This window comes from Oreochromis niloticus, linkage group LG20 (assembly GCF_001858045.2).
Source record: "Oreochromis niloticus isolate F11D_XX linkage group LG20, O_niloticus_UMD_NMBU, whole genome shotgun sequence".
NCBI lineage: Eukaryota > Metazoa > Chordata > Actinopteri > Cichliformes > Cichlidae > Oreochromis > Oreochromis niloticus.
In genome coordinates this window covers 33,003,671-33,014,664 of record NC_031984.2, presented here as the reverse complement: position 1 = coordinate 33,014,664, position 10,994 = coordinate 33,003,671, and the positions used below count along the sequence as shown (strand labels likewise).

The following is a 10,994-nucleotide window of genomic DNA, read 5'->3' as shown; positions in this document are numbered from 1 at the left end:
ACAAATACATTTAAAAAACAAGGAAATTATGTTTTATTACATTAGTGATTTTACGTTAATTTACATTTGAAATGTGAAATCACAGTCTATTTATGTAAATTTAATGATATTCTAGAAGAACAGAACAAAACTGTAAAATACACAGTAAAATACTTTTATATTAGGACTTTTTCTTACAGTGTACAACATGTACTGAGAGGGTATTGTGAAAGTTGCCTGAGGGAGACAGCACATCAGCCACATTTATTTCTTTTTATAACTTTGTTTTTTTAAAGCTATATTAGCTGCACATGGTACTGAAGTACTATGTTGCAAACTTATTATGTTGCCAACAACGTATTATAGGTTTAGGGGGAAAATTTACATTTTCCCCTTTCTATGAAATTTTTCTGAAAACCCCAACACAACCTCTATGTGATCCACTAAGCACGTCTTCTCCACTCACCTGTTTTTATTTGCCTTAAAAAAGAGAATGGTCCTGTGTTAGGGGAGTGTTCTTTTAAATATTGGCGTCACTTTGTGTCTGCCCACAGATCACACAGTGGAAGAGCACCCATATGTCACAGGCTTTAAGTACTTTACACTGAACAGAGCTGGACTGATAATCTACTGCAGTATATTTCTCGCAGGCAATAATGTGTGCAAAACAGTATGTAATCAAAGTAACTACATTTGAATAATACAATTCTTTGTGAAACTAGACCCAGATGTCATTAGCATTTGACAGAAAGAATCAGCTGGCACCTCTTCATCCAGGCCTTAAAAAAAGCCTAATGAACAATTGCTGTTTTTGTTTAACCTATACACACACCACCAGTTTTCTGCCCCCCCCCCAAAAAAAAGAACATCACAGGCAAGTCCCAGAATTTGACAGTTTTACTTTTGTTAGGTTAGCTAGCTTTAAAGGGGGAAGTTGCCCCCTGGCTTTATCCTTATATTAAAAATACAGGCCAAAGGTGCTCTTTCATTATTTTCTCTAATACTCTGCAAGACAACAAGTGCTTTTTTAAATACCACAATGATATGAATGGAATACAACCAATAAAGAAGCATACAGAAAAAGATGTTCTGAAGTTTTGGCAAATGTGCTAAATGTAATGTTGGGAGCAGAGGGTACAAATAAACACAGTGTACCAAATAAGAGATGACTCACAGAGCTCTGTTTAGATCCTCCCTTTTCTATTGTAATGGGGTTGAAGTGGTTCCAGCTGAATAGACTTCCATGAAGAGCTGGGAGGAAGTACTCAAAGAGGGAGCGAGAAGGGATGACAGCATGCGAGAGAGCACAGGAGAGACAACAACATATCAACAGAGAAAAAGGAGGAGTGCAGGTTGTTCCACAGTCAGCCGTGGAGTGTTTGTTTACATGCTACGTGTGTCCGGGCCTTGTATTACACAGTTGGCACACTGCCCGCTTGTCATGCTTCTCACAGTATAGCAGCAGTGTGATTACATGCCCGGTAGTGCTGCCCTCTCCTTGGCCTTAACTCCCTCCTGTGGTGACGTTCCTGTTCTGCTCGACGCTAATTAGGAGATGCGCGTCTCATTAACATTCAATTTGAAGGCCAATAGAGCATCACACCATCCTCTTGCACCCTTCTCCTCTCTCCAGTGCCACTGATACTGCCTGGCCTACCTCCAATAGGAGAGGGGAGGAGCAGGCATCTTTAATTATGTGTAAATTATACAGTGGTGCGAATTTCTTCTGATGTATTGTAAGGCGCTGCTTTGTCCAAGATCTAAACAAGGTCTTTGAAAGCGTTGTGCATATGTAGCCGCAGGGGGATTATCCAACTCGACAGGATAAGATGGTGTAGTTTATCATTTTTATAGTATTTTATCCTTAAAAGTATTTAAATAAACATTTAGCCAAATGCATGGAATACCTGGTGTATTTGCAGGCATGTAAAAGCCATGAGTCGGGGGATACAGATGGTGTGGGTTTTGTGCAGATGTTGGGAATATGTCTGGATTTCATGCTCAGCCAAGCACACTGTCTGATGACATTAACCACTTGCTTTTGTGCACCTTATTCGTCCCACCTTCCCCTCTCTTTTTACTTGGCCTTCCATCTTCCTGTCCTCCTTTCCTTTTTCTTCTACCTTTCTACCCAACTCTGACCCAGAGAGCAGCAGGCCAGAGAAGAGGGAGAACAAGTGTCCCACACCGGGATGTGATGGCACTGGTCATGTGACCGGTCTTTACCCCCACCACCGCAGCCTGTCAGGCTGTCCGCACAAGGACAGGATCCCCCCAGAGAGTGAGGGTTTTTTTTGTTGTTTTTTGTTATTCCAGCTGCTTAGCATAAAAAATAGTTAAACAATGTAATTGTTGTGCCATGAGGTTTTCTGAGGTCTCGGGAGCCACAGATTCCATGATTTGGTATATATGTTTGGAAGAAACCAGTCAGAAACCAGATTTGCAGTGAAATTCATTCAAAGAACTGCCCTCAAATACGTAATTTAATTCTTATTTAATTCTATTATTGGGAGTTTTGGGGCTATACAATACAGTTTGTGCAGCTGTGTATTCAAAGATATTTTTGCAGGAAGACAAAAAATATTAATATGAGAAATAAAAACAAATTTAATAATAAGCAAATCCCACCTCAGTGATTTTCATTTTCTGAGTTTTCTCTGATCACGTGATTGTGCATCTTGTCAGTTCTGGCCATGCATGAAAACGTGCTGAAGTGTCCGACTCCTGGCTGCACCGGTCAGGGCCATGTCAACAGCAACCGCAACACACACCGCAGGTATATTTATATACATTACACCTTTATACTGTATCTTTAAATATGAAAGCTGTTTGTGTGTGTGTGTGTTTGTATCTCTGCAGATTAGAGTGTTGTGCACTTTGTGTATTTGCAAGCTCGTATATTCATGTATGCAGGACAGCAAATGTGTCAGCCCACATCAGTACTGTGATGTAGATTTACACAGTCAGCAGTATGTACTTGTAATATTCATCTGCTTTGCTTCCTTTATCCCTGCAGTCTTTCTGGTTGTCCCATCGCTGCTGCAGAGAAGCTGTCTAAGAGCCATGATAAGCAGCATCTCTCTCAGTCAGGGAGTGAGCACCTCAAAGGAAGTCCCAATGACAGAGTGCTGAGGTGGGTCATCAGAAAAGTACAAACTCATAGTTCAGGTTTTTTTCTGCTTTATTAGATTACATATTGTAGATATGGACCCTAATGCCCTCATGAGAGGTCAGTTATACAAACGTGGCAGTTATTGACTTTGGCCAATATCATTACATTGACATGTAAAGATTTTATCTTTTTGATCAGTTAATTACAAGTTATATGTATAGAAGGGAGCGTTTTGATTCCTATATTAATTTAACTTTTTTAATTAACTGTATTAACGTTGCACAGTTAAGGTTTATGTGGCAAAAAAACTTGTGCCTTTTGTCGTTTTCCAAAGCCCATCATAGATGACACGATGAATAGCAGAAACTAAGATAGACTGGGCTCAGTGACCCTTTCACCTACATAAAAGCTGTCTCCTCCAATCCAAACCCCTCACAGCTGAGTCCTTGTCAAGGTTAGCCACTTTACTGCTGAGCCACATTGAAACCGCAGAGACAATCCTGACCTTGGTTACGGTACCCTGCATGAAAGGTGGAGCCTGGCCTCTGAATGGCTCAATAATAACAAGAAAGTCTTGAAACATCCTGGCTGGCAGGCTAATCATTACTGTCACCTCACATGCTAAGATCTCTTTATCTACATTCATCTCACCCGACCGGCCAGATCCCGGCCAAAAGAATGATAATTAGCGCAAACCAGACACTGGTATTATGCTGTCTGTGCTCTTCCTCATTGGTATTTTAATTAATAATGCAACTGATAAGCTAATTATGCAAGTTATAGGGGCATTGTGGGGGGATAGGAAAAATAATTGCTTTCCTTGAGGAAAACCTCATCAGTGGTTGGACAAAGCATCGAGTATTAAAACATAATAAGGCCTGCTTTGTTTTTCCGTTTCGGATTGTTATTCAAATGAGCTTCCTTGTCTCTTATATGTGGAGCTGCAGAATTCTTCGTTCTAATGGAACGATGTTGAATTAATAAAATGGAAAAAAAGTCACCTTTGATCAGTTGTGGCTCTGCTTTGCACACATATTATTAGTGTGCCTCTATGTGATGGCCACCCCAGCAGCAGTATGACTACAGGCCAGGTCTTGTAGGCTATTAATGAGCATGCAAGCATGGAGAAAAACACGGGCTTCGGTGCAGAGGAGAATAAATAGGGCTGGGCCAAAGCGGGTGGAGGCCTTGGATAAGATGGTAAGGGGATGCAAAAAAAAAAAAAAAAGAAAACGAGTAAGGTCACTTTGTTCCTCCTGCCTCTATACCCCCAAACCTACCCCTCCTCTGTCTCTCCTCTTTCACCACTCCCCCTTCTTTGGTTCCCAGTCTTCTCTTCTCCCCCTTCTCTCTTCTTTCTCGCTCCCCACGCCCTTCCACCTCCCCCTGGTCTATCAGTGGATTTACGCCAACAGGTCTGACAAAAGCCCAGGCTCTCCAGAAAACGAGAGGGCTTAAAGCTCATAAATTCCATGCTGTACAACATGCAAATGTGCCCTCTGCTGATAAGAGAGCTTTTAATCCTGCTGCACTCCTGCTAAGTACACCATTGCTCCTGTCTTCGCTCTTTCTGTTTCATTCTACCTTTTTCTCTCATTCTTTTATTCTCTTCCCCCCCCCCGTTTTGCTTTTGTGTGTGTGTGTGTCTTTTTATTGCATCAATCCTCTTTTTATTTCTCATCTCTTGTTTCTGCTTTTATTTTTGTCTTTAATCCCCAGCCCCACCCTGACGTCCTCTCCCTCTCCCCCCTGCAGACCCATGTGTTTTGTGAAGCAGCTAGAGGTGCCCCAGTACGGGAGCTACAGGCCCAACATGGCGCCTTCCACACCTCGCGCCAACTTGGCCAAGGAGCTGGAGAAGTACTCCAAGGTGTCCTTCGATTATGCAAGCTTCGATGCTCAAGTGTTCGGGAAGCGCACGCTTGCTCCAAAGATGCCCACCAGCGAAACCTCACCTAAAGCCTTCAAAAGTAAGAGGGAACCTCGGGCTGCTTCTCTATCATGCATATTTATTTATTTGTTTTTTATAAGGCAAACCTGTGGCTACGTTACAGCAGCTGGATTCACTGTGAGTTAGAGACTTTGGTCAAAGCCATGTGAGCCACAAAGAAAACTGAAGATATGGGCCATATTATTTACTAACCATTCACTCATTGCTATGTGAGATAGTGTAACATGTTCATTTGTGCTAATTCTTGCTCTCAGTGCTGGCCTTCCTAAGGCTCTTGAAAATGTTACTCCAGCATGGCTCTTTGGCTGACTTTTATTCTTCGAAATGAGTGAAAAGAAGAAAGAGACAAATGTTCAAATTTCAGTTACTGTTTCACTCAGTTTGCTGTTTCTGTCCCATCTGCGTGCATAGCAGTGGCTGTGACTCAGTGGTGTGCGGTGACTTTTACAGAAAGGCAAGCAGAGACAATTGCCACACACAAACGAAAACATCTTCCTCTGCTATTTAACTTTTTAACAAGATAAATTGGATCAGATTAAAATGTGCCATTTGTACTGCCTGTCTGCACTATGTGTGGACGTATTCTGCACTCCTTCATGGCTGAAGAATGGTAGCTGAATAAATATCTGCTATTTTACCAAATGACAATGACAAGTGGTGGATATTCCTTTAAGAAAAGAAGCAATAAAACCCAGTGAAAGCACCTCAGTACACATAAAACTGCATTATTGGAAAACTGTGCATGAAGTAGCAAATTAAAAGATTATCATTCTGCAGAAAAATATTCCTTGTCAGTATTGGATGGATTAATATAACTTCTGCATATGTTTAAGGTTGAGCTCATTTTAAGTACTTTTATCTGTTTAATGTCCGGCATCACATTCTATAAATCATGCAGGATTCGTACGCTTTTTTCAGGGTCAAATTCAAGCACTTTTTAAGCACTTTCAAGGTCCCTTTTTAAGCTTTTCCAGCACACAGTTGCAGCAACTGTGACGTTCACTAGTAGAACTGACACACAAAACAAAACAAAACGACTACACCACACACTAACTACACAAGAAAACACACTAACTTGAAACTCCAAACATGATAAACATCACAAATCTCTCACTATCAAAACTCTCTCTTTTTCGCTCACTCGCTCTCTCTCTCTTCCCAACAACCAAATACCACATGTTGCCGTATCATTTTTTGATTGGTCGACATGGTACATTTCTCCACCAATAGGGAAGGAGTGTTTTTTCTTTTTTCACTCACAAGCAAAGCGTGTTTGCTAGCGCTCTCCATAAAAAACGCCGTTTTTACCGTTTCTTCCCGGAGTAAACGCCACTGTTTTATTCAGAACCTCCCCCCCCCAAAAAACGTCGGTTTTACGTGACCTATCAACACAATTTAAAAACTGGTATATAGCTTGAAGTCCCCACGTTCGACCCAAGTTGAAATGGAGACTCTGGGTCCGTCGACCCCAGAGGGTTAATCAGAAAGCCTTAAGTTAGATAGTTATGTATCGGGCTAATGTTTAAAGCTTTCACTTGAGTAAATTAACTCATATTACTGCTAAGTAATGTTAGCTAAGTTCACAGCATATTCCGTAATAGCGCTGCCATACTGCATCACACTCAGTGCATTTCAATCATTTCTCCAGCGAGTTTGATAGCTAGCAAAATAATAACCATAATTTTAAAAAAATAGCATGTGTAACGTACGCGTACTGGAAAATTATTTACTAGGACTCACCTATCATGCGACTGGAGAACGCAAACTCCGCCATTGTTGTTTTCCATCAAACACTCATTAAAAAACAGCAACCTACAGGTATGTTAGCGCACTCATCCCCGACTGTCCGAGGGAGGGGCGGGGTCACATATTGAAACAGACGCAAGGCAGCCCAGGCTGGGAAATTTTGCTTTTGCGTCTCATTTTATTTCTCTATCTGATAAGAAAACAATTCAATCAGATAGCTATTTATTGTGAATGAAATACAGTTACATTTTCAAGCACTTTTAAGCACCACATCTGAAATTCAAGCACTGTTCAAACCTTGAAAAGACGACATTAGAATTCAAGCATTTTCAAGGATTTCAAGCACCCGTACGAACCCTGATCATATGTTTGTATTGGCTGTCCTGTGAGGAAGATGTATTTCTGAAAAATACAGAAACGTAAGACGATTGATTGATTGATGATTGATCTTTATTTAATATATTGAAATATATTAATAAAAAAATCAGCTAAATTAAAACGCTTGAGCAGTGTGGGGCAGAAAATAATCATGAAAAATGAAGGTAGAGTGTTAGCAAAACAGCTGGTTAAACTTATTAAATTGTCAACCAACTGATTTCTCATAGATGATCTGAAAGTGCTGCTGCTGACTAAGCCTGCACCTGACTAAACCAGAGTTTTTCTTGCTAATGCACTAAAGGAGTTATTAACAACTTTTCACACTCCATCTTCCCTGCGTCACACATGTTGGCCAAGAGGGTTAGCAAGACGAAATGGTGATAAATCACTGAAGCTCATTTACTCGCTGTTTCCACACAAAAAAATCAGCTTTTAGGGAACAGCTCTAAGTGATATCTTACATTATCGAGGCATAAAACCAACAACTCATAGTTTTAAATGCCAGCAAAACCACAAAAACAGGTAGCCTCCCTCTATCTAAAGGTGCCTAAATCAACAAAAATGCACCTTTATGCTAACTAATTATTTATCTAATCCACACCAAAAACAAAGATAAAGCGCGCTATGATTAATGAGTGAGGATCTTTGGCTTAAGGCATAGATTGTATATAAAAGGTGGAAGCAACCGCTATGATGTAACCATCGACTGTGGACTCAAGTGCAGTAGTCAGAACTCAGCTAGGATTTTGGCAACGCAAAGGTTCTCTATAGCACACGTATTTTTTCAATCCCTTTTTGTTTTAGTACTTTCCCAGAATATCAGCCAATTTGGGATTTGTGCCTTTGTCCCCCTGCAGCTAAACCCTCATTCCCCAAGTCATCATCACCTAGTCTCAGCCTCCACGGTTATGGGAAAAGCTCCTCATTGGCCTACGACTACGCCCATGACGCCGAAGCTGCTCACATGGCTGCTACCGCCATCCTCAACCTGTCTACTCGCTGCTGGGAGAAACCTGAGAACCTTAGCACCAAACCCCAAAACAAGGTAGCCCACCATTTTTTCATTTTTTTCCCCAGTCATTATAAAGGAGCACAGTTGGAATGAAAACAGCACAGTTGGTTTCATCATCACTTGGTAGTTCTTCGATGATCAAAAATGTGCTAAATTTGAAGCGAGTCAAGTACAGATGGTTTTACTGTTGTAAAGTACTGCCTTGTTTTTCTCTCCAAAACACTTGGAGAAAGATTTTATTATGTGATTGTAGTGCAGATGAAACATTGCAGGCCACAGCTGGTGAGATGAGAGGGGATAGCAGTGGGTGTGCCTTCTCCACCCCTCTTCTCTCCTCTCACTCATTTTTTTTTCTCCATCAACTCTGCATGAATATATCATCAGGAGGCATTGGTTTACAGCAACAGGATGGTGTTGAGATTCAGTTGCATCACCTCTCCCATCCTCTTTCATCGTTTCATCCCTCCATCCCACACACTTTTCATGTTGTTATTGAATTTGGCTGACTGCCAGTTGCCTGGATTACTTTTCCACCAGGTAGCCTTTTTTCATTATCTGCCGGACGGATCTCCCACTCTCTTTCTATCATTTTCTTTCTCACATCTCCTTTTACCCTCTTTCTCTCTTCCTCCCTATGCAAGCCTCCCTGTTCCTTGCTCGTTCCCTATCTATACTTCTGTTTCTCACTCCCTCACTCCCTTTCTCTTTTCTGTGCACAGGAGGTGTAATAGGAGCGCCACTTTCACCCATATTGTGATTTTTAAAAGCCTTTTTGCCTCACAGAGGAGAGAAAGTGACTGCTTCATCATTTTTCGATTTCTGACATGCTTTTAGGAAGATAAAAAGTGAAAATTAATGTCTCTGGCAGCAAAGCAGAGCAAGGTGTTCAGCAAGGCACAGATCCAAGAGCAGGCCTTAGCTGAGCAGATCAACTGGGGACTGATCTGGAATCAGAGTTGGAGCCAGTTGAAATCCAATATTGAAACACTGGAACACTGAGCTCATCAACCTGGGACATTTCTGGGAACTGTTCCCATTTTCTCTCCTCTTCTCCTAACCCTTTGAATTTTCTGGCCCTTGACCAGCCCATATGAGCACCATTTTACATGAATGCTGAAAACATTGCTCTTTTCACCCTTCTGTTTCTGTTCACCTGCCAGAATTATAATAAAGCATGGAGAGATGGAGCACAGTGTTCGTGCTTTTTGCACCAGAGTACATTAGATATCATGACTAACATGCTTAGGCGATGAGGCTGGTGTTCTGAACTTGAGTATGTAGTGTTCTGAAAGAGGCCGTCACTCTGGTGCATGACTGTGAAAATGCTTGTTTGATACAGGCTCGAGGGGAGTTTTACAAGCAGGTGGAGAAGCGAAAGCAACATTTCTCCACATGAAAGTTCAGTTTTTATTTAGAATATATGAAATTAGAATTCAGGCAAATGTGTGGCGCTGCATCAGAATCTGCTCAAGAGGGTAATTAAAATAATCCCAATCATCATCACACAGGACTGCCTCACATATACAGTGAAGTGCACCAGAGGAGACTGCATTAGTTATTCACATTTGAGAATACTTAATTAGATGTATTAGTTAGCTGTGTTTCTCCATTAATTTTCTCTCAGATTATGCACTGAACTCCAAAGTTTTTACATTTAAAAAAAAGCATAATCGCATTCATATACAGAGTGAGTTACAATAAAAAATATATTAAAACTCAAGTTTCAAACAAGGCAAAAGTTTAAAAAAAATGACATGAATGTGTGTAAAACTAAGCCCTGTATGCCCAAAGCTCTATTAAATTCTATTGTAATGGTATCTTAGTGCAGATTTCAACAGATAGTCTTCTATTTCGTGTGTAGTATACCCTCAAAATGGGCTTATAAGGATATTATTATTCATTATTCATTTAGTTACTTCACTGTCACTTGTCTAGAATTATTTATTTGTTAAAGGCTCTACAACTGAAAATTATAAGGAAACTTATAAGCAGGTAATAACATAGGCTCAGCTATAAATTCCTGTTGCTTTGTTTCCAGGAAATGGACATTGAAGTGGATGAGAATGGCACCCTGGACCTGAGCATGAAAAAACCAATTAAACGAGAGGGAAGTCTGTCTGGGACGAGCCCTGGCGTTCGGTCTCCAGACCCTTCCTCCTCCGCTTCCTCGCTGCATCATGGTGGAAACAGCGGTATGACATCACCAAGCATACACACCTACAAGCAGGAGGACTGGGAGGGACCTCTGGATTACACCAAACCTAACCGTCAGAGAGAGGAGGAAATGGATGAGGTCAGTACAGTTAGACGGAACAAAAGTACGAGCTCCAAACACGGTGCATTGCCTCAGATGTTACTCACATAGGAGATATTGCGACATAAATAACAACAGACAAAATTCCCCCTAAGCCTTTTGAATGAAAAACTCTTAATTGTTTACATCACTTTGTCTTCGTGTAATTCCCTTTTCTTATTCCCTGTCCCCTTTTCCTCTTTGTATTATTCATTTATTTCACTGAAATGTGAGAGTTACTGTACAGTTAAAACATTGCACTGTGTAACAGAGGTAGTGTGTCAGGTGCATTGCACCATCCTGGATTTGGCATATGCTAATTTTTACTCCTTTGAACTTTTTCAAAAGAAATATAAAGGGCCTTGAATGTTAATTTTTTATGAGGACACTCTGCATTTGGAAACATCACTTGTCTGCAAAAGAATAAAAGAGGATTGTGTGCACATGGTGTTTGCAAAGTTTCTTTGCTTGCACTCAAATATATAATAGCAAACTATTACCTGGAAGCAGATATTTAAAAAAC

At 40.8% G+C, this 10,994-nt stretch overlaps 1 protein-coding gene across 9 annotated transcripts in view; it reads left to right on the top strand.

The window, feature by feature from the left end:
• The window catches only part of myt1b (myelin transcription factor 1b), a 136,909-nt gene that overhangs the window by 110,746 nt on the left and 15,169 nt on the right, over positions 1–10,994 (top strand). For 7 of the 9 annotated variants that reach the window (XM_025901803.1, XM_025901808.1, XM_025901806.1 and 4 more), the window contains 6 exons: positions 2,126–2,260; positions 2,665–2,755; positions 2,996–3,112; positions 4,811–5,061; positions 8,024–8,211; positions 10,217–10,471. In XM_025901803.1, the coding sequence (XP_025757588.1) occupies positions 2,126–2,260; positions 2,665–2,755; positions 2,996–3,112; positions 4,811–5,061; positions 8,024–8,211; positions 10,217–10,471 (1,037 nt within the window). The remainder of the gene's footprint in view (positions 1–2,125; positions 2,261–2,664; positions 2,756–2,995; positions 3,113–4,810; positions 5,062–8,023; positions 8,212–10,216; positions 10,472–10,994) is intronic. The other 2 variants (XM_025901809.1, XM_025901804.1) reach the window with 1 other exon arrangement.